General features: G+C 40.7%; 1 protein-coding gene and 1 pseudogene across 1 annotated transcript; both read left to right on the top strand.

The window, feature by feature from the left end:
• Window positions 1-287: 287 nt before the first annotated feature.
• Window positions 288-23613, top strand: SNRPC (small nuclear ribonucleoprotein polypeptide C). Its single transcript, XM_053603260.1, has 6 exons — window positions 288-341; window positions 683-725; window positions 8434-8542; window positions 12279-12368; window positions 19249-19353; window positions 23248-23613. The coding sequence occupies exons 1-6, from the start codon at window positions 334-336 to the stop codon at window positions 23370-23372; spliced, it is 480 nt and encodes a 159-aa protein (XP_053459235.1). The 5' UTR covers window positions 288-333; the 3' UTR covers window positions 23373-23613.
• Window positions 732-1264, top strand: LOC128594440 (elongin-C-like; annotated as a pseudogene).
• Window positions 23614-24180: the final 567 nt, after the last annotated feature.

The raw sequence follows: 24180 nt of genomic DNA, 5'->3' as shown, positions 1-24180 counted from the left end.
TATGGCAGGCGCATTCCTCGAGCCCACGAGTTTGAGGTTGCTGTGAGCTATCATGACGCCACATCGAAGCTTGAGTGCTCCATCTCCGGGTCGGGGAAGAGGAGGGAAATATAAAAATTGTATGAGTGTGGATTGAACCTCGTAGGGACCCTTAGCACTCCTCCTTCTCGTTCTCCTATTGGTGGAATAAGGAGATGGAAACGCCCTCCCGGTCGCTAGTCTACGGGCTCTAAGGTTTTCGCACTTACTTAGTTGGTTCCGTTGCGTCGGCGCTTGCTGTGTGCGTCATTTCCGGGCGTCTCAGAACGGAGTCGCTAACGGCCAGGAGAGAATATGCCCAAGTGAGTGCGGGGCCTGAAGTGTGAACGTGGTCGCAGTTATTAGTTGGCGCTGGGGAGAGTGGGTTCTGGTTCTCGAAGTTTCGTGGGATAGTAAAAGATCGAGGAGACGGAGGGAGCGAGGCCGATCGGGAACTCTAGCCACCCCTTTGAGAATGTGGAGGTCGACCTCTCTTAAGGCACCAAAGCCTGGTTTATGTCAGGACGCTTTGTTTGGCGCTTTTTAGTCATGAGTAGTTTTTGTTTGTTTTTTTAAACCTTCATTGAACAGCGCTTCCGTGAATGGACATCTATTGACTGGTTGCCATCTTTTTCTGTTTTTTTTTTTTGTTTGTTTGTTTTAGGTTTTATTGTGATTACTGCGATACCTATCTCACCCATGACTCTGTAAGTGGCCCCCATTTTTATACTTTCAAGAAGGCTTATGCACTTCCTCCGACCGTCCCGGAACCCGCCGGGGCAGGGGGTTGGGGGGCGGTCCTGGAGTAGGGGCTGTGGCGGTACTCTGGGACCCGGCTGCGGTGGCTGCGGGACTAACGAGAAATTACTAAAGTTCCCAGGGGAGCAACGTAGAATTTACTGAGAACCTTATGGATGGAGACGAGAAAACCTATGGTGGCCGTGAAGGCCCTGATGTCATGTATGTCAAATTGATAATCGTATGGTCATGAATTTATTGTGAAAAGAGAACATGCACTAACATCAGGAACAATAAAAGCCATATTGAGTGGCGCAAGTCAGTTTGCTGAGAATGAAACCAATGAGGTCAATTTTACAGCGATCCCTTCCCATGTGCTATCAAAGTATGCATGTATTTTACCTACAAGGTTTGCTACTCTAACAGCTCCACAGAGATTCCTGAATTCCCAATTGCACCTGAAATTGAACTGGGACTGCTGATGGCTCCAAACTTCCTAGATTGTTAAATAAAGTAAATTATAATAAACTGTTAATTTTTTCAGGACTTAATACCTGTAGTTCAGTTAGTAAATTTTTCTTTTTTTTTTTTTTTTTATTGTTGGGGATTCATTGAGGGTACAATAAGCCAGGTTACACTGATTGCAATCGTTAGGTAAAGTCCCTCTTGCAATCATGTCTTGCCGGTTAGTAATTTTTTCATATATAGCATGTTGCCTCTATGCAGTTGAACTATAAAGTTCATTGCAAAACAGATTATCTTGTTTTTTGCATAGCAATCAGGGTTGAAGTTTGTTTGCTATATCAACAAATTAAGGACAGGAGTTGGAGGTTGCTGTGAGCTGTGATGTCACAGCACTCTACCCAGGGTGACAGCTTGAGGCTCTGTCTCAAAAAATAAAAAACCAAAACCTTCTTGATAAACACCGAAGATTGAAAGATTTATTGTATCAGAAATATTTAGAAGTTACAGTGACAGGCTTGGCACTCATAGCTCAGTGGTTAGGGCACTGGCCACATACACTGAGGCAGGTGGGTTCGAACCTGGCCGGGGCCTGCCAAAACAACAATGACAGCTACAACAACAACAAAAAATAGCTGGGTGTTGTGGCAGGCGCCTGTAGTCCCAGATACTTGGGAGGCTGAGGCAAGAGAATTGCTTATGCCAAAAAAGAAAAAAAGTTATATAACATACATTTTACATGTAATACCTAAAAAATGAAATATAGTCATTTTCCACAACAAAATATTTATTATGAAGAATGGCATTGTTTTAATTTTTTTGCAAACCTTTGTAATGTGTGACTTAAGGGACGACAGCTGGATTCTCATTTTTTTCTGCATTACATTGGTTGAAGTATATAAGAAAGTTCAGCCTTGCAAGGATATATAGTTAAAAAAGGGAGAGAAGGGCGGTGCTTTTGGCTCAAATGGGTAGGGCGCTGGCCCCATATGTCGGAGGTGGTGGGTTCAAACCCAGCCCTGGCCAAAAACTGCAAAAATAAAAAAAAAATAAAAAAATAATAAAATGTGGCTACATTAAAAAAAAAAGGGGAGAGAAGCCTTGTTTGTTAATTGTGGATATTGTACTTTATATTGTTATTACACCAAAACTCAACACATGGTTAGATGTAGTGTGGAATCTGAAACCATTTGAAACTTCATATAGTTACATTGATTTCTAGCTACTCAAGGGGCTGAGGTGGAAGGATTCCTTGAGCCCAGGATTTCAAGGTCAGCCTAAATAACATAGCTAGGGCCTCCTCTCTTTTAAAGAAAAAAAAGAGAAAAAACGAAAAATTTACTAGTCTGTCTTACACTTTGGGTGTTTTACTGTGCATGATTTTGTAGCATGCATTGATGCATTGATTATTTGGAAAATACTGATTCATTGAGTCCTGGAGACATTTGATTATAAAATTTTGTTTATTTATTTAGACAGAGTCTCACTTTGTTTCCCTCAATAGAGTGCTGTGGTTTTGTAGCTCATAGCAATCTCAAATGGTTGGGCTCAAGTGATCCTCTTGCCTCAGCCTCTTGAGTAGCTGGTACTATAGGCAACCACAACAACACCCAGCTGTTTCTAGAGACAGGGATCTGTCTCTAGCTAAGGCTGGTCTTTAACTTCTGAGCTCAGGCAATCTACCTGCCTCAGTCCCTTAGAGTGCTGGTATTACAGGCATGAGCCATGGCGTCTGGCCCCCTAAAATTTACATTATTATTATTATATTTTTTATTTAGTTTGAGACAGTCTCGCTTTGTCACCCTCTGTAGATGCCATGGTGTCACAGCTCACAGCAACCTTGAACTCTTGGGTTCAAGTGATTCTCTTGCCTCAGCCTCCGCAGTAGCTGGGGCTAAAGGCAATGCCCGCCACAACGCCTGACTGTTTTTAGAGACTGGGGTCTCGCACTTGCTCAGGCTGGTCTGGAATTCATGAACTCAAGCAATCCACCTGCCTTGGCCTCCCGGAGGGCTGGGATTACAACTGTGAGCCATACCTGGCTCTTGGTGTTCCCTCGAAGAGGCAACTGGTAAAGCTCTCAACTTGAATAATTGTGTGTATACTTTTCTTTGAAATAGTTATCATATTTTGGAATGCAGCTGAAGTGCTTTGTGCATCCTTTCCATTTTGTCACCTAGAATATTAAAAAGGTATCACTGCTACTTTAAGGCCTATCTTAGAGAAACTGGCTTTTTTCCCCCCTATAAATGTGTAGCATTGAAGAATCCAGTTATCACTAAGACATTAGTGTGCCACATTTTATTCTGAATAGGAATTTGGCATCATCAATGTACTTGTCAACACAGTGAAAAAGGAATAATGTTTTAGTAGTTTCATGAAAACACTTTGATCTTGCAGACTCCTTGAAAGGACCTCAGAGACTCTTTAGTGTCTCTCTGTGAAGCATACCTTGAGAACTTCAGCTTTATGCCTTGCTGTCTCTGCAGAAACCTGATTAAATCCTATATTTTGATCATCTTGGATGGTGGTTGCAAGAACCTAGCCAGTGATTTCTCTGTTACCACTTCATTTGAAAGTGACAAGTGTAGTTTACATTAGCAAATTTGTGAAACACCTAAGTAGGGTAGTTCTTTTTAAGAAGTAGGGAGTCTCAAGAAATAATACAGGGAGTCCTAAAGATTGCCATGATACATACATAGAAAAATTGGAAATTGTAGCTAAACGTACCCTTATTTATAAAATAACTACAAAATACTTAACAAAACATTAATGTGTTGATATATAAATATAAACAATATTAAAGCATAAAATATGAGTTTGTGTTCCTGTGTATGGTGACCTTTGGGATATCCAGTACTTTTTTTTTTGAGACAGTGTCTCACTATGTCACCCTTGATAGTGTGCCGTGGCGTCACAGCTCATAGCAACCTCAACTCTTGGGCTTAACTGATTCTCTTGCCTCAGCCTCCCAAGTAGCTGGGAGTATAGGCGCCCACCACAACGCCTGGCTGTGTTTTTGTTGTAATTGTTGTTCTTTGGTCAGCCCAGGCTGGATTCGAACCTGCTAGCTCCAGTGTATGTGGCCAGTGCCCTAGCTGCTGAGCTATAGGCATCGAGTTTTTTTTTTTGAGACAGAGTTTTACTTTGTCACACTTGGAAGAGTGCTGTGGTGTCATACATAGCTCACAGCAACCTTAAACTCTTGGGCTCAAGTGATCCTTCTGCTTCAGTCCCCAAGTAGCTGGGACTATAGGTGCTCAGCTATTTTTTTCTGTTTTTAGTAGAAATGGGGTCTTGTTCTTGCTCAGGCTGGTCTTGAACTTCTGAGCTCAAGGGATCCTCCTGCCTTGGCTTCCCAGACTGTTGAAATTACAAGTATGAGCCACCATGCCTGGCCTCATAGTGGTGCTTCTGTTCTTCATAAAATTTAACTGTCTTTTTGTAGAGATAAATTTTGGCTAATACCTGTTCCTGTGACAGCCAATGCACTTTAGAATGATACAGCAAATCTATACTGACTACCTCATTGTTCAACTTTAGTATATTAAAGAAGTGATGATTCCTTGTGTTTGTACAAGTACAGTTAATGATAATCTAGAACTTGTTGTGAAGTGTCGCTTAAATTATTAGCTTTAGCACAAGAGATTTTGCTGATGCACGATACAGTGAAAAGAAATGAGAGAATCTGCATCTCTTAATATATATTTTTAATCTGTCCAATAAATTTTCATGTTTTCCTGTTACGGAATGTGCACTATCTTTGCATACACTCATACTCACTAAACCTATCAAATTCAGTCCAACTTCACATTAACCTTGAACGTTGTTGAAGGTACCTATTTCCCATGTTCTGTTGCAAGAGTACCCAAAGTAACTCATTCTTTGGAGCAAAAAAAAAAAACAAACTTCTTTTATGATTCAAATAAAGTATAAAACTTGTGCTGAGGCTGGTCACAGTTGGCTCACACCTGTAATCAATCCTAGCACTCTGGGAGGCCCGAGCTGGGCAGATTGCTTGAGCTGAGGAGTTGGAGACCAGCCTGAGCAAAATCAAGATTCTGTCTCTACTAAAACCAGAAAAAATTAGCTGGATGTGGTGGCAGTGCCTGCAGTCCCAGCTCCTGAGGAAGATTGAGGCATGAGGATGACTTGAGCCCAAGAGTTTGAGGTTGCTGTGGCATGGCACTCAACCCTAGGCCGACAGAGACTGTCTCAAAAGCAAAAAACAAACAAACAAAAAGCTGCACCAAGTAGGAGTATTAGTTGATTCATCTGAAGCGATTGCATAATATGTATTTTCCTTTCGAAGTAGTACATGCAGTTCTGTTAAGCTGAAGTTCATGCTCCAGTCAGTTATGGTTCTCCGTGAAAGAGGCAGTTGTTTGTACTTTGAAACATTATTGGGTGGTCTTAGTATCCTACAACTGGACGATGAATTCTTTCACAATTTCTACATCACTAATTACTTTTTCCCAAGTGTATGATAAGCTACTTTATTATTTCAGTGCTGCTTGAAAGAATTGTCTTTGCTTTTGCTTTTCATCTTTTAATTTCTGTAATACTTAGAATAATCATATAATTTATGCTTCTCTAATTTAAAATATTGGTGGTTATTATGAGTGTTATAATGCTATGCTGGTGAGCATTGAATTTCTTTAATGTTGATATTGTGGTATCATAAAGCAAACAAATCATTTTATCTTTAGTAGAAACAAAATAATATGACACTTCACAATTCTCATTAAAAAATCTGTTTTCTTCCATCAGTGTTTGTTCTCTTTGTCATCTTTGACACAATGGCTGTTAAGCAGACAGAATTAAAAAGTACTGCTGAGCTGTGCAAGTATTCACACATTCTGCTTCAAACAGAAACACAGTTACTGTTGTCAAAAGCTGGTAACAGACTGGCAAACTGTACCCCCATAAACTGTCCAACCAGCTTCATGCGGTAGGGTCACTAGTCAGGCTGGGGAAGTTAGAACTAAATCATGAATGTAGCAGTGGTCACTTTAGCTCTTATGGCTTACTAATGTTCTAATTGTGCCAATCTGGTAGGATTATTTTGTTTGTACTTATTTTATTCTTTGGTATTTTAAATATGTTCTTTAAAAAATAAAATAAAAATATAAAAGATAAAAATATTAGTAAACTTGAAAAGATTTGTTTTGTAAAATTTGGATTCAGCCAAAAGGCCACTCCTAAGGACCTAGAAGACCACATGTTCTTCTTCCCTGGGCTATGCTTTTCTACCATTTTTTTGGTGTTGTATCTTCATATACTTGCTCATCATCTTACTAATGACAGAATTCCAAGAGCTGAAAAGAATCTATAGTAAATGTCTCTTTATGAAAAATGTCAGGAATGCTTGTAATGTTGTTCAAAAGTGTAGCTCAGTTGTTAGAGTGCTGGCCCACATACACTGGGGCTGGCGGGTTTGAACCCAGTCCTGGCCTGGTAAACAACAGTGACAGCTACAACAACAACAAAAAAAATTAGCTGGGTGTTGGGGCCAGCACCTGTAGTCCCAGCTACTTGGGAGGTTGAGGCAAGAGAATCACTTAAGCCCAAGAGTTTGAGGTTGCTGTGAGCTGTGACATTATGACACTCTATGTAATGAGACACTGTCTCAAAAAAAAAAAATTAGAAAATTTCTATGGTGATTGATTTTAACCTTTTCCTATAGTGGACTTAGAAATATGCGAAAACATTCAGTACTGTAACTTTTGGACTTGGATTGGTTTTTAGGGACGATTTTGTTGTTAGGTTTAAGGCATCAGTGTTGTATTAAGGTAAGCAGTGGTTTGGGAGACTGTAAGAAGACAATTTCCTTTCAGGTGACATTAGTCATATCTGTTGCTTCTAAAGCAGTCAAGTGAAGAGTTAGTATACCAGTAATTAGATAGTTAGGCAGCTATGAGGAGCATCTAGAGGGGATCTAGGTTCTAGGCTTTGATTTACTGCTTGTCAACTATGTGTGTTGAGGCAACTCTTTAATGATATTTTATATTATTATTGCTGTAATACTATAAAATTGCTGTTAATATTATAATAGAAGATAATACTTTGTGATTTTTTTCTCACCAATTTTATTAAATTATTTTTGTTCATTAAATGCATATATTTGAAGCATGCAGTTCAATTGCTTGTTATATAATTACAACTTGTCTTATACGTAATATTTCTGTGACCACAGAAGATTCCTGTGTTCCTTTGTGGTTAGTCCCTTGTACCACTGGCCTCAAGTGATCTGGTTTTTATTTTTTTATTTTTATTTTTATTTTTTTTTGTGATCTGGTTTTTATTAATATTAATGAAGATTAGGGTGAACCTGGGGTTTTACCTGAAGTTAAAACTTCCTGTGAATGGATTCTTACAGTTTATATGCATTATGTGTGTGTCTGAATTCTTTTCCTCAGCATAATGTTTTTGAGATTGATTGATGCTGCATATCAGTGATTTGTTCTTTCTGAGTAGTAGGCCACTGTGCTATGCACATGTGATTCTTATGAAGATTAATTGAGACACTATAAAGTACATAGCATTGTGCCTGGCACATAGTGAGTGTTCATTAAACGTTAACTTAAAAAGGGTTAAACCTGTGGAGTGCGTGTATATCAGTTATATCTCAATAAAGCTGTTAAAGAAGAAAAAGACTATTGGGCTGGAGACAAACGTCTATAGGTGATTAGTCTGTTCTCTAGACCTATAGTCATTTAAAAGAGCATATTCTCATGGACAGTTATTTAAATATATGTAAGCGATATCATTTTGCTATGGAATAACCTAAGAAAGGGCATTTAAATGACATCCTGCTATAGATCAGGGGTTTGCAAATCTTTTCTGAAAGTGTCAGATTGTAATTATTTTAGTTTTGTGAACATATGTCTTTGTTGCAATTACTTAACTCTGCAACAATTGTAGAGAGAAGCCATGACAATATATAAATGAATGGATGTGTCCATGTTCCAATACTTTTGTTTTTACAAAAACAAGTGGCTGGCCTATGGGCCATAGTTTGCTGACCCCTAGTCTAGATAATAAATATTGTAAATAAATTCAGTATGTTGCTGGAAAATGTTTATAAATGATACTTTAGTAGCTTACCTAAAACTGCTAATGCTAGCCAGGCTAGCTTTATCTAGGTAAAGCTTTATAAGATTTTTAGTTTTGGAAATTTGTTTCTATGTCTGATATGACCTTTTTGTTTTACAGCCATCTGTGAGGAAGACACACTGCAGTGGGAGAAAGCACAAAGAGAATGTGAAAGACTATTATCAGAAATGGATGGAAGAGCAGGCCCAGAGCCTGATTGACAAAACAAGTATGTTTCAGCCTTTTGTTTTGAGGTGTTAAAATGGTCCCATTCTTTCTTTGTCCCTATCTCTCTGTTGTTTTTCATAGAAGCAACTCATTCCAAGTGATAAATAGGAGCATTTAGATGTGTTGAATGAAAGAAGTGGAAGGTCATTGGTTTCCCAGGGATAAAGAACACATTAATATTAATTATTGAGGATAGAGTAGTCAGACATAGAGAAATATTAAGCAACTCCATTCTTCTCTGCCTTACCTCCCAGTCTAACCAATACCTGATTGCTCTATCTGCAGATAGTTTGAGAGGCTTTGTTTAGGTTTCTTTTTTTTTTTTTTTGTAGAGACAGAGTCTCACTTTATGGCCCTCGGTAGAGTGCCGTGGCCTCACACAGCTCACCGCAACCTCCAACTCCTGGGCTTAAGTGATTCTCTTGCCTCAGCCTCCCGAGTAGCTGGGACTACAGGCGCCCGCCACAACGCCCGGCTACTTTTTAGTTGCAGTTTGGCCGGGGCTGGGTTTGAACCCGCCACCCTCGGTATATGGGGCCGGCGCCTTACCGACTGAGCCACAGGCGCCGGCCCAATATAGGTTTCTTAATGAGAGACATGACAAAGATAACCAGTCAAAAAGAAACTATCTGATGTAATAAAATAGTCTGAGTATGTTTTGGACCTCGGTTGCACAACCCATAGTCTTTTTGTTAATTAGGTACTTTTTTTTTTTTTTTTTTGTAGAGACAGAGTTTCACTTTATTGCCCTCGGTAGAGTGCCGTGGCGTCACACAGCTCACAGCAACCTCCAACTCCTGGGCTTAGGAGATTCTCCTGCCTCAGCCTCCGGAGTAGCTGGGACTACAGGTGCCCGCCACAACGCCCGGCTATTTTTTTTGTTGCAGTTTAGCCGGGGCTGGGTTTGAACCTGCCACCCTCGGTATATGGGGCCGGCGCCCTGCTCACTGAGCCATAGGCGCCGCCCAATTAGGTACATTTTATTGTTCTGGTTTGTTGGGTCTAAGGTATTGACAGAAGGAAATGTCAACATAAATGTTGCACTTTTATCTTTATCTTGATCATCCTGGTGTGTTTGAATTACTGCCTTTCTTTCTTTCTTTTTTTTTTTTTTTTTGCAGTTTTTGGCCGGGACTGGGTTTGAACCTGCCACCTCTGGCATATGGGGCTGGTGCCCTACTCCTTTGAGCCACAGGCGCCGTCCCTACTGCCTTTCTGTATTAATGTATGATTAATACATTATACTTAGAGTTGGCTAGCAGATGTGGACTTTGTGATGTGATTTTCTTTTTTTTTTTTTTGAGACAGAGCCTCAAGCTATCGTTCTGAGTAGAGTGCTGTGGCATCACAGCTCACAGCAACCTCCAACGCCCGGCTATTTTTTGGTTACAGCTGTCATAGTTGTTTGGCGGGCCTGGGCTGGATTCAAACCCGCCAGCTCAGGTGTATGTGGCTGGCACCTTAGCCGCTTGAGCGACAGGCGCCGAGCTTGTGATGTGATTTTTTTTTTTTTTTGTAGAGACAGAGTCTCACTTTATCCCCCTCAGTAGAGTGCCATGGCATCACACAGCTCACAGCAACCTCCAGCTCCTGGGCTGAAGCGATTCTCTTGCCTCAGCCTCCCGAGTAGCTGGGACTACAGGCGCCCGCCACAACGCCCAGCTATTTTTTGGTTTGCAGTTCAGCCAGGGCCGGGTTTGAACCCGCCACCCTCGGTATCTGGGGCTGGCGCCTTACCGACTGAGCCACAGCGCCGCCCTGTGATGTGATTTTTAAAAAATAAACCATGTGAATTTTAGCACTGACTTTTTTTTTGTAGAGACAGAGTCTCACTTTATGGCCCTCGGTAGAGTGCCGTGGCCTCACACAGCTCACAGCAACCTCCAACTCCTGGGCATAAGCGATTCTCTTGCCTCAGACTCCCGAGTAGCTGGGACTACAAGCGCCCGCCACAATGCCCGGCTATTTTGGTTGCAGTTTGGTCGGGGCCGGGTTTGAACCCGCCACCCTCGGTATATGGGGCCGGCGCCTTACCGACTGAGCCACAGGCGCCGCGCCAACCATGTGAATTTTAAATAAAGGAGAAAGACAAGTTTAATAAGTGACCCATTCTGCACCCCCCATTTCCTTTCACCTAGCTGCATTGCTCTTGTATTGTTTATACAATGGACATTTAGTTTATACCAAGGTACTGTGGACATTTAGTACAATTCTTTATTGTGGGTTCTGTTTGTGCATTGCAGGATGTTTAATAGCATCCCTGGCATCTACCTACTAGATGCTAGTACCAGCTCTCAGTTGTGACTACTATAAATGTCTCCAGGTATTTGCCCGGTTTTTCCAAGGGAAGCAAAATTGTTTCTGGCTGAGAGTCACTGAATATCTTTATCTTTTCCCTTTCTCCCTCTTGAATTAGTATGGAGCAAGCCTCAGACATTTTCCCATTTCATATGAAAAAATAAATTATGCTATAATCTTTTTTCTTCCTACTTGAAAAGATATTAGAAATTTCTCAGCATTAAAACATTAACAGTAGGGTGGCACCTGTGGCTCAAGGAGTGGGGCGCCGGTCCCATATGCCGGAGGTGGCGGGTTCAAACCCAGCCTGGCCAAAAAAACCACAAAAAAAAAATTAAAGGTATATTCTGTAGTTATTTTTTATATGTAGCAAAAGAATTTAGGATGAGTAGCCATTTTTATTGGCAGAGAGGAGGCAAGCCCTCAGGGACATACCTTATGATGCCCCTGATAATCTGGACATGGGGTCTGAGCCATTGGTTTGGCTTCTCCCTTTTTAGTCTTTACAAGATGTCCTCCTACACAGGGTGTAGGTGGGATCTTTTTGACTGGAAAAAATCTTATTGAGATATAAGTCCTGATAGAGCACAGGCTTCATTTAGAGGCATCTGAATAGCTTTTCATAATTCCCTGTGAATTATCACTGATTGACTTGAGTAATTTGACCTTGTTAGCATTGGTGGGGATAGAGTGGGATGGCCTGCAGACAGCACTGAATTTGGCAGGGTATATGTGAGAAATAGACTTTGTGTATATGTATTTTAATATTTATTTGTGACTACTTTCTAAAACAAAATAATAGGTGAAGTTTAGTTTCTTTTGTTTTCACTTGTGTTTCATACTATCTGAAAGAAAAATTAAAAGTTGATTGTGTTAGACTTTTTCAAAATCATAATCTTAGGGCAGGCTCTTGTTGTGAAGTCTTTGTTTTTCTACATCTCCTAGCTCAGCGCATTAATTTCAAAACTGATTAACAAAATGGTATATTGTTTTGACCCAAGACAGCATACATAGGAAAGACAGAAATTTTATAAAGCCTGACCTTTAGGCATGTATGCTTTTCAAACAAAATTGTTACTGTCCTGAAGTGGTTGTAAACCACATCTACAGATGAAAGATGACTGCTTCTCTTTAGTGAAGGCATTGATAGGTAGGAAATTTTCATTTTAATCTCTCATAGTTAATTTTGCCACAGAAATGCTAAGTAAAAATAGCTTAAAGAAACTAAATCAGTAAGCCAATTAATTGCAGTTTTGGCTAGTGAATACCTAAAAATGTTTTTAAAACTGTAGAGCCATGATGTAGTAACTTTAGATGAATACTTGTGTGAGGAAAGTACTTGGAACCATTAAAGATCGAAAAGAAAGCAGTTATTTTAGTGAATGGGTTATTGAATTCTTATTCATCACTTGTGTTTTTTTTCAATGTTACATCCAAAGCGGCTGCATTTCAACAAGGAAAAATACCTCCTACTCCATTCTCGGCTCCTCCTCCTGCAGGGGCAATGATTCCACCTCCCCCCAGTCTTCGTAAGTTTAATGTTTTTATCTTAAGGGTTGTTACTGGGCAGATATTCTTTGATTATGTTAGATCAGGGGTCCTCAAACTACGGCCTGCGGTCCACATGCAGTGGTGTGATTGTATTTGTTCCCGGTTTTTTTTTTGAGACAGAGCCTCAAGCTGTTGTCCTGGGTAGAGTGCCATGGCTTCACAGCTCACAGCAACCTCCAACTCTTGGGCTAAAGCAATTCTCTTGCCTCAGCCTCCCAAGTAGCTGGGACTACAGGCACCCACCACAACGGCTGGCTGTTTTTTGGTTGCAGCCGTCATTGTTGTTTGGTGGGCCCAGGCTGGATTAGAACCCGCCAGCTCAGGTATATGTGGCTGGCACCTTAGCCACTTGAGCCACAGGCGCTAAGCCTCTCATTTTCTTTTTATTGCATTTTTTTAAAGTGTTTATTTATTTATTTATTTTTTTGACCAAGGCTGGGTTTGAACCCGCCACCTCTGGCATATAGGGCCGGCGCCCTACCCTTTTGAGCCACAGGCGCTGTCCCCATTTTGTTTTTCTTTACTTCAAAATAAGATATGTGCAGTGTGCATAGGAATTTGTTCATAGTTTTTTTTTTTTTTTTTAAACTATAGTCTGGGCCTCAAACAGTCTGAGGGACAGTGAATTGGCTCCCTGTTTAAAAAGTTTGAGGACCCTGTGTTAGATTATCTCAAAGTTGGATTTTGAATGCTCGTTGAATGAATATACAGATAGTAATGAAAACAACTTCAGTGGTATAATTTTTTTTTTTGGAGACAGAGTCTTACTTTGTAGAGTGTCATGGCATCTTAGCTTTCAGCAATCTCAAACTCTGGGGCTAAAGTGATTCTTTTGCCTCAGCCTCCCTAGTAGCTGGGACTACAGGTGCCAGCCACAATGCCCAGAGATGAGGCCTTGTTCTGGCTCAGGCTGGTCTCAAACTCCTGAGCTCAGGCAATACACCTGCCTTGGTCTCCCAGAGTGCTATAATTACAGGCACAGCCACTGTGCCCAGCCAATCCAATGGTATAATTTCTAAAATAACTTTAGAGTTAACTTTTCTTTTTTTTTTTTTCTTAGAGACAGAGTTTCATTTTGTCGCCCTCGGTAGAGTGCCGTGGCATCACAGCAACCTCCAGCTCTTGTGCTTAGGCTATTCTCTTGCCTCAGCCTCCCGAGTAGCTGGGACTACAGGCGCCTGCCACAATGCCTGGCATTTTTTTGTTGCAGTTTGTCCAGAGCTGGGTTGAACCCGCCACCCTCAGTATATGGGGCCGGTGTCCTACTCACTGAACCACAGGTGCTACCTCCCTTTTTTTTTTTTTTTTTAAATGCAACATACAAACTTTATTTAACAATAGTAACAAGTCAAACAGGCACTTATATTAAGAAAAGAACTGACTAGAAGAAATTTTATCTTAAACATCCTACAGTAACCTACTTGCAGTTGCATTTAACTGAGCTCTGTTGCTGTGAATAATACAGCTCATGCACAGGTATGGATGAATGATTTGTACACTTTTCAAGTATTCACTGAATACTACCTTATAGACACATATGCATTAAATTTTGAAAAAGATTCAATTGACGGGGCGGCATCTGTGGCTCAGTGAGTAGGGCGCCGGCCCCATGTACTGAGGGTGGCGGGTTCAAACCCAGCCCCGGCCAAACTGCAACAAAAAAATAGCCGGGCGTTGTGGCCCGCGCCTGTAGTCCCAGCTGCTCGGGAGGCTGAGGCAAGAGAATCGCTGAAGCCCAAGAGTTAGAGGTTGCTGTGAGCCGTGCGATGCCACGGCACTCTACCCGAGGGCGGTACAGTGAGACTCTGTGTCTACAAAAAAAAAAAAAAAAAAAAAGATTCAATTGACGATCCCAGATATACTTCATTTTTGTTGATCTTTTGGAAGAAGTCTTCTAAAGAGAAGAATATGCGCTCTGGCTCATGAATCATGTAATGAACCCAGCCTAGACTCTGTTGGACACCGAGTCTCCTCCACTCTTCTTCAGATATCAGATGGGTTTTAGGTACTTGTTTGGAAAGTTCTCTGGGTAACATGACATGCCGGTACTCGTAGTGCTCGTTGAAGTCTACCTCCCTTTTTTTTTTTTTTTAAGAGACAGAGTCTTAGTTTATCATCCCTGATAGACTGCTATGGCATCACAGCTCACAGCAACCTCCAACTCCTGGGCTTAGGCGAGTCTCTTGCCTCAACCCCCCAAGTAGCTGGGACTACAGGTGCCTGCCACAATGCCTGGCAATTTTTTGTTGCAGTTTGGCCAGGGTTGGGTTCAAATCTGCTACTCTCAGTATATGGGGCCAGTGCCAGTGATTGTATTGTTAACTACCCTGTTTCCCCGAAAATAAGACAGTGTCTTATTTTAAGTTGTGCTCCCAAAGATGTGCTAGGTCTTATTTTCAGGGGACGTCTTATCTTTCCTGTAAGTAGGTCTTATTTTCGGAGGATATCTTATTTTTGGGAAAACGGGGTAGGATATTGGGTTTGTGGCATTCCAACTGTTGGCCAAGACATTTAAAATGGAAGGCTCAGGATGACCTGTGATTGATGAGTTAATGATAGATGAGTAGGAGTCGCTGAGTACATTAGAGTATTTACTGATAGTAGTTTAGCATTGGCGGACTGAAATAGCTGATAAACTCCTCTAACCCACCTAACACCTAAATACATAAGTTTATGAAAGATAAGAATTAGATAGTTGAAAGTAGAGTGGATGATAGGCCTCTGCTCTCTTGGAAACTTTGTTGTTTCTGCATGACAGACAGGAAAAGATTGTGCTGTACTAGCTCTTAAATTCTTTGGCTCTTCTGGTAGGGCCCAAATTGAAAATGAATTCAGAGACCCAAACTCAGTCTTGTATTAATCGTGTATATAAACACAGAGAAGTAAGCTGTTTGTAGTAGTTACATAGTAACTACTAATGGCCACCACTAATGGCCTGCTAGATCTTTTCTGGGACCTGCTATCCTGGGACCTGTTCAGGCCTCTGCTTATAACATCTCCAAGGTTATTTCTCTCTCATACTCCACCTTGACTACCTGGCATTCAACTCCATTATTTTTAAAAGCAGAATAGTCTGTGGTATGAATGTACCATAATTTATTGGACTATTTTCTTATTGTTGGATATTGAAGTTGTTGCAGATTTTTGCCCTTGATACTGTCAGGTGTATCTTTGCATGTAAGTCTTTGTATTTCCAAAGAATCTTTTAAACTGACATTTGGATTTTTAATGGAGGATTGTTGGTGGGGATGTAAATTACTACAACCTTTATGGAAAACAATATGGAGATTTCTCAAAGACCTAAAAATAAAATTACCATTTTAGGATTGGAGGAAAAAAATACACTATCGGCTTGGTGCCCATAGCACAGTGGTTATGGTGCCAGCCACATACATTGAGGCTGGCAGGTTTGAACCCAGCCTGGGCCTGCTAAACAACGACAATTGCAACAATAACAACAAAAATAGCCGGGCATTGTGGTGGGCTACTTGGGAGGCTGAGGCAAGAGAATCGCTTGAGCCCAAGAGTTTGAGGTTGCTGTGAGCTATGATGCCAGGGCACTCTACCAAAGGCAACATAGTGAGACTCTTTCTCAAAACAAACAAAACAAAAAATACAGAATCTGGGCAGCGCCTGTGGCTCAAAGGAGTAGGGTGCCAGCCCCATATGCCAGAGGTGGCAGGTTCAAACCCAGCCACAGCCAAAAACTGCCAAAAAAAAAAAAAAAAAAAAAATGCACTATCATTTGATCCAGCAATCCCACACATGGGAATATACCCAGAGGGAAAGAAATCCTTATATCAAAAAGATACTTGTCTCATGCCTGTAATCCTAGCACTCTGGGAGGCCAAGCTAGGTGGATTGCTTGAGCTCACGAGTTCATGACCTGCCTGAGCAAGAGTGAGACAGGGTCTCACTAAAATAGGTGAGCGTTGTGGTGGGTGCCTGTGATCCTAGCTACTCAGGAGGCTGAAGCAAGTTAATCACTTGACCACAGGTGTTTGAGGTTACTGTGAGCTATGACGGCCTAGCACTCTACCCAGGGCCGAAAAAGTGAAACTGTCTCAAAAAAAAAAAAAAAATCAGCTCTGTGCCTGTTGCACAGTGGTTAGAATGGCAGCCACATACACCCAGGTTGGCGGGTTCGAACCTGGCCCGGGACAGCTAGAGCAACAATGACAACTGCAACAAAAAAATAGGCGTTGTGGCAGGCGCCTGTAGTCCTAGCTGCTTGGGAGGCTGAGCAAGAGAACTGCTAGAGCCCAAGAGTTTGAGGTTTCTGTGAGCTGTAATGCCACGGCACTCTACCAAGGGCAATATAGTGAGACTCTGTCTAAAAAAAAATAGGTACTTGTGCTTCTGTGTTTATTGCAGCACTGTTCACAATAGCATAAATATACAATACCTAAATGTCCATCAGCGGATGATTGGATAAAGGAAAAAAAAAAAATATATATATATATATGCAGAGGGTACCAAAAGAATGTATATACATTTTAAGAAAGGAATAAGCTGGCTGGGCGTGCTGGCTCATGCCTGTAGTCCCAGCGCTGTGGGAGGCTGAGGCAGGTGGATTGCCTGAGCTCAGACGATTGAGACCATTATGAACAGCAGTGAGCCAGAATAAGACCCCGTCTATACTAACATCAAAAACAGCCAGACGTTGTGGTGGGCATCTATAATCCCAGGTACTGGGGAGGCAAGGGGACAGAGCATCGCCAGAGGAAGAACATTTAAAAAAAAGAGGAAAGAAAATGAACAACAACAACAACAAAAGTACTTCTAACCAAGAAGAATGAACAAGCAAGCTGAAATTAAAAAAAAAAAAAAGAAAGAAAGGAACAAGCTGTTGAAATACACAAGTTGGGTGGTGCCTGTGGCTCAAAGAAGTAGGGCGCTAGCCCTATATGCCAGAGGTGGTGGGTTCAAACCCAGCCCCGGCCAAAAAAATGCAAAAAAGAAATACACAAGTCGTGTTTGACTTCTGCAGTTAGAAGAGGTGCTCACACATGACTTGTATTCTTTTGTTATCAGTTTATATTGACTATTAACAGTTTTCATAATAACGCTGTTTATTAAGCTAAACAATAATAACATTTTACTTTTTTTTTTTTTAATTTTTGCCGGGGCTAGGTTTGAACCCGCCACCTCTGGCATATGGGACCGACGCCCTACTCCCTGAGCCACAGGCACCGCCCTACAATATAACATTTTAAATAATTTTTTTTTAAGTATCACAATGTTTATTGATAGATACAAGTATATAAAATAAATGTTTTTTTATTAATAAATTTTTTTATAATGTTATAAAAGAAAAAGCTGTATTAAAAGCTGTGTTAAAATTGCATTAATAATACTGATAACGTTTGTTATCTTGTGTGTTGTATCCTGTATGTCTCGTAATTGCAAAAGTCAAATGTGACTTGAGTATTACAATTTTAATGTAGTTTTTCTCTTGTTAAAACTTGTATATATTTTTTGGCATGCTCTGCATGTACACATACACCTTGGAATACTACTCAGCTGTAAAAATGAATGAAATCCTATCTTTTGCAGCAACATGGATGGAACTAGAGGCTGTTCTTTAAGTGAAATAACTCAGTCAAATGCTGCATGTTTTCACTTATTAGTGGAAGCTAAATAACGTGTGCACGTGGACAGTGTGTAGAATAATGGACACTGGAGACTTGGAAGAGTGGGAGGGGAGTGAGGAATGAGAAATTAATGGGTACAATGTACACTATTATGGTGATGGTTATACTAAAAGCCTAGAGCCAGCGGTTCTCAGCCAATGAGTCCAAGACCCCTTTGTAACAATGAAAATACATCAGGCATCAGGAAGGTTGAGAACCACTGGTCTACTAGACTTTACCATTACATACATAGTATACCCATGCATCAAAACTGTACTTTTACTCCTGTATATATACAGTTTTAAAAAAGGGGATTTGAAATTAGGTACTTGTGAGTTAAGGTCTTCAGGAGCTCTATAGAAGTTAAAACTCTCCCCTCTGTTTTAAAATGAAAACCTCAGAATTTTTTTTTTTTTTTTTTTTTGAAACAGTTTTATTGTGTCACCCTCGGTAGAGTGCTGTGGTGTCACAGCTCACAACCTCAAACTCTTGGGCTTAAGTGATTCTCTTGCCTCAGCCTCCCTAGTAGCTGGGACTATAGGTGCCCTCCACAGTGCTTGGCTATTTTTTGATTGTAGTTGCCATTGTTTGACAGGCCTGGGCAGGAATCGAACCTGCCAGCGCTGGTGTATGTGGCTGGTGCCCTAGCCGCTGAGCTATAGGCACCGAGCCCTCAGAATGTTTTTTAATCTGGAGAACTTGACTTTATTTTCTTCTGTTTAGGCAGGCTTATTCTTACGTTTTAGCCACAAAGTAAAGTTTTTTTTTTTTTTTCTGTCATTACACAAAGTAAAGTTTTGTGGCATGTGATTTTTGTGGATCCGCTGTTAGAAAAAGTAACTATAGGCTGGGTGCAGTGGCTCATGCCTGTAATCTTAGCATTCCGGGTGGCTGAGGCAGGTGGATTGTTTGAGCTCAGGAGTTTGAGACCAGCCTGAAGGGTGAGACCCCTTCTCTACTAAAAATAGAAAAACTAAATCAAGACAATCACTTGAGTCCAAGAGTTTGAGGTTGCTGTAATCTATGATGATGCCATGACACTCTACCCAGAGTGAGTGACAGAGTGAGAGACTTGTCTCAAAGAAAAAAAGTAAAGAAAGAAAAAGAAACTGTAAGAGATCTGTTGTTTCTGAATTTGAACAAGTTCATGAGACCCTATTAGTTTTACTAAGAAGCGAAAATGTCAATATATAAGCATAGCTTAACCACAGGCTCTTTATTTCAGCGGGTCCTCCTCGTCCTGGTATGATGCCAGCACCACATATGGGGGGCCCTCCCATGATGCCAATGATGGGTCCTCCTCCTCCTGGGATGATGCCAGTGGGACCTGGTAAGTTTGAATGTCTTTCCTTCTAGAATCTCCATTGTGTTTCAATTCTCTAGTTAAATGGGATTACTAATTAGTTGTTTAAATATGTTATCACAGCAAATTAAATTTGGTCAAGCATTAATGGTGAACAAAAAGATTCTTGAAAAATATGAGAGAGGGTCCTAAGAAATTAAAAAGGGAAAAATAAGTTATTTCTTTATTAGTATAATTTGTTGATATCCAAGGACCTTGTACTACTAAAAGCAAGATAGGGCTGTTTCTGTTTTTCTTTTTCTCCCTCCCTCCTGTTATCTTGCTTCATTTTGACTTTTGGCCATTTGTAATGGGTAAAAGGATAGCTGAGCTTTCTTCCATTTTAGCGGTGGGAGAAGGGTAGAGATATTTTCTCAGTTTTGATTCGGAGCAGAGATATTCTTACTGCTGGTTTAAACTTGGAGGTTAACTGGGCCAAATTAGTATTTGAAGAAGGCTTTAGGTTTTATTAAGGAAGTAGAGGGGAAACCTTATACATCAAATATTTATTATATTGTAAACATGAATGTACATTAATTTGCAAATCTTTCTGATACATGGGCAGGACTTTTGCTTTGAGAGTGAGTCTGCTGATTGGAATACTCTATATTTCTTGCATAAACCAGTAGACTGTGAGCATTATGCATTTTCTGCTAGCTTTGGTTTCTTTTTTTTTGAGACAAACTCACTCTATCATCTGGATAGAATGCCGTGGTGTCATAGCTCACAGCAATCTCAAACTCTTAGGCATAAGTGATCCTCTTGCTTTAGCCTACTGAGTAGTTGGGACTACAGGCATGCATTACATCACCCAGTTATTTTATTTTATTTTTTTTTTTGTAGAGACAGAGTCTCACTTTATGGCCCTCGGTAGAGTGCCGTGGCCTCATACAGCTCACAGCAACCTCCAACTCCTGGGCTAAAGCAATTCTCTTGCCTCAGCCTCCCGAGTAGCTGGGACTACAGACGCCTGCCGCAACGCCCGGCTATTTTTTGGTTGCAGTTTGGCAGGGGCCGGGTTTGAACCCGCCACCCTCAGTATATGGGGCCGGCGCCTTACCAACTGAGCCACAGGCGCCGCCCACATCACCCAGTTATTTTTAGGGATGAAGTCTTGATCGTGCTCAGGCTGATCTCAAACTCTTCAGCTCAAGCAGTCCCTGTGCGTCGGCTTCCCAGAGTGCTAGGATTACAGGTGGGAACCAGCTCACCTGCCCTTTTTCGTTTCTTTTTTTTTTGAAGTGTTTAGGGACCTAGTGATACAATCTAGTTCCAATCTTTTATAGTTATTTTTGCCTTCCAAATTTGTGAGCATTTTTTGGGGTTGATTTGCCTGAGTTTTTCTTTTCTGATTTTTTTTTTAGACAGAGTCTCAGTTGCCCTGGGGTTGAGTTCTGTGGTGTCATAACTCACAGCAAAGTCACACTCTTGGGTTCAGCCACTATACCCGGCTTTACCTGAGTTTTCTGAGTATCAAATTAGCTTTCATAGAAATGATTCTTGTTTCACACTCATATTTTATTAGTTTGCAGAACAGGTAAATTATGTAATTAGGGTAAGAACTACAACTGACATAACTGGGTTTGGAAACAGGTATGACAGATCATCTGGAAAGGTGAGGTGCAAAGTTATTAGAGTAAGTATTCAGTATGTCTGCTATGGGTATCATTTAGAGGAAGAATATAGGTAAAGAGTTTCTGCCTTGGGCGGCGCCTGTGGCTCAGTGAGTAGGGCGCCGGCCCCATATACCGAGGGTGGTGGGTTCAAACCCAGCCCCGGCCAAACTGCAACCAAAAAAATAGCTGGGCGTTGTGGCGGGCACCTGTAGTCCCAGCTACTTGGGAGGCTGAGGCAAGAGAATCGCTTAAGCCCAGGAGTTGGAGGTTGCTGTGAGCTGTGTGATGCCACGGCACTCTACCGAGGGCCATAAAGTGAGACTCTGTCTCTACAAAAAAAAAAAAAAAAAGAGTTTCTGCCTTACTAACTTGTGAGGCCAAAACATAATTAAAATGATTTGGATGGCATTAGCATCCTTACATTAGGTTCACAAATTCAAATTCCTAGAGGGGTTAGTGATGTGGTGAACTAGGGATTGCAAGACCCACCTAAAGAAGGCTTCTAGAACTCAGCTTCAGCCTATAGTTAACATTTAAGAATACAGGCTTGGTGTTGTCAGTTCTCCTGAGGTTGTTTTATTTTTTTAACCAGGATAAAAATAAGGTTGTGGGATTTGTGTTAAAATAATTGAATAGTTAGGGGCGGCGCCTGTGGCTCAGTGAGTAGGGCGCCGGCCCCATATGCTGAGGGTGGAGGGTTCAAACCCAGCCCCGGCCAAACTGCAACAAAAAAATAGCTGGGTGTTGTGGCAGGCGCCTGTAGTCCCAGCTGCTCGGGGGACTGAGGCAAGAGAATCGCGTAAGCCCAAGAGTTACAGGTTGCTGTGAGCCGTGTGACGCCCCAGCACTCTACCTGAGGGCGGTACAGTGAGACTCTGTCTCTACAAAAAAAAAAAATAATTGAATAGTTGGTGGGGGTGGGCAGAGCTAGGGATGGGTGGGGATAAACAAAGTTGGCCATGGGTGGGTAATTGTTGAAGCTGGATGATGGATACGTGGATGTTCATTATAGTCTTTTACTATTCCAGTGTATATTTAATACATTTCCATAATAAAAAGTTTATAAGAAATAGGGAATGTAGACTTCTGTATAAAATCCCAATGTTGGCAACTAATTCTAATTAAATGTATGGAGACCGAAGAAAGCAAATTTTCAGGTACCCAGTTCTTAATCTTTGGTCTGTATCCGTTTCCTTGAAGAAAAGGTGAATATTGGTTATGTTAAGCACGGGCCTTTGTGTGAAATTTAGAAGTTGAGTATTATTCTCTGTTCTTGTTGAAATTGGTCTTAAAAAATTTTGTACTTGTTCGATTTTGTGTCTTTGCATATACTTGTATTTTACTTTTTGTTATAAGGCTATATTCAGCTTTGAATATAGTTTTCTCTTGCACCATTTACTGGAAACTTTTAATCAGAATTATTTAGTTAAAAATAATTTGGTGAAATTTTATATTTATAAAGAATATATGTAACATGAAAATTATGAGGCATAATAGTAAAATGAATATCCTTGAACCTATCACCCAGCTAAGGAAGTAGAACATTATCAATTCCATTGAAGCTGCCTATATTCCTTCCCTACCCCTCTGCTTGCCCTCCCCTCCCTGGCTCATTTATTTGACTGGTTCATTGATGGGACCATAAAAAAAAATTCATGAATACTTTCTAAAATGCATTAGAAAAATCAGATTTTTGTGTGTGCTAATTGTTATAAATCACGTTACTGCTTATTTTTCTTGACTTGAGCTAAGTATGGTTACTAACAGGTTCTCAGCATGGGCCTCCTGCTCACCTTTCCTACAACTCCGAACAAACGCTTAGTGGTAAGACTGTCCTCTGTGCCTGTGTACATTCATGAAATAGCTCCTGGTTATATGGTGGATATAACTAATTAAAAGAATTAGCTGAATAACATGTTACTTAGTTGTGAATTTCCCTGAGTGAGAAGAAAGGTTAGTTTAGGGAACTAGTGTCCCTGGTGATTTCTGAGAAGCAGTCTGTTAACAGTTTCTCCCCTGACTATCATTAGATCATGATTCCCACATGATTCTTGTGTTGACCTTTTTGTTTTTTGTTTGAGAATGTCTAAGTAATTTATAGATGTAATGAATTTGTTGCATTTCTTCTGTCAAATATGTCTTTTTTCCAGCATTTTGCAGGGTGGGGTGGCTACTTTTTTTGTTTTTAATTGAAATCCCATCAAACTCTCTTATAAATCGCATTTTCTGACTCCCTTCTTTTTCTTTTCTTTGTTTTGTCCTGCAGCTCCTGGAATGAGGCCACCCATGGGAGGTCACATGCCAATGATGCCTGGGCCCCCAATGATGAGACCTCCTGCTCGTCCCATGATGGTGCCCACTCGTCCTGGAATGACTCGACCAGACAGATAAAGATAGAGGGGAGTTTTCTTTATGTCAGTTTTATATTACTTGTTCTGCTTCACCAAGATATCATGGTGCTGTGACGCTGGGTGTTTTCTTAATAGCATGATAAGGAAAACTTGCTCCCCCTTCCTATCAAAGAGAGAGTAAGAATAGTTTTGAAGGGAAAAAGTGGAACCAGAAAAAGGGGCAGTTTTCATTTGTATTGTGAAATGTGAAAATAAAATTGTCAACTTAAATTTAGTTAAAAGTGTATTCTCTTTTTCCTCCCCTCTATATTCTTTGTTATAAAGGAGATGAAACATTTCAGTTGTGTTTTTTTAGCTCTTTCTCTTTTCAGCATGTCCTCTGCCTGAGATTATTTTTCCTTAGCTATATTGTGAATCTCTTTGAGTACCCTGTCTTTATTTATTAAAGTTCCCTTATGCAGGATTTTGGTAAATCTAATACTTGCAGAGTTTTTCTTGGTTAAAATAATAAACAACACAGTTGGTTAATTTGCTACACTTTGTGTAGTAAGTGGAAAGTTTTAAGCCTTTATGCTGAAGTAGGGGAAATACTTCATATTGTATGCATGTCAATTGGAATGGAGAACTTCAGCTTCTTTTAGCTTCCCTCTTTCTTGGTTTCAGGTAGTCTCGAAAACTCTATATGGCAATGATAAATTATTCAGATTTCTGTGTTATAGAATGTGTTTTTTAGAATCCTACAAGTGTTGAGTGAAAATTGTTATAACTGCTGGGGAAGGCAATTTGGCTATATTTATCAGATTTTTAATACCTATATCCTTTCACCTTGCAGTCCTGAGGTTAGAATT

Source organism: Nycticebus coucang, chromosome 9 (genome assembly GCF_027406575.1).
Source record: "Nycticebus coucang isolate mNycCou1 chromosome 9, mNycCou1.pri, whole genome shotgun sequence".
Classification (NCBI taxonomy): Eukaryota; Metazoa; Chordata; class Mammalia; order Primates; family Lorisidae; genus Nycticebus; species Nycticebus coucang.
This window is presented reverse-complemented; position numbering and strand designations above follow the sequence as displayed.

Excerpts from the sequence above, each read along its gene's own strand:
- SNRPC (XM_053603260.1), top strand. Across the intron at positions 726-8,433 it reads CCTATCTCACCCATGACTCT|CCATCTGTGAGGAAGACACA; the intron begins GTAAGTGGCCCC and ends TTTGTTTTACAG. Across the intron at positions 19,354-23,247 it reads GATGATGCCAGTGGGACCTG|CTCCTGGAATGAGGCCACCC; the intron begins GTAAGTTTGAAT and ends TTTGTCCTGCAG.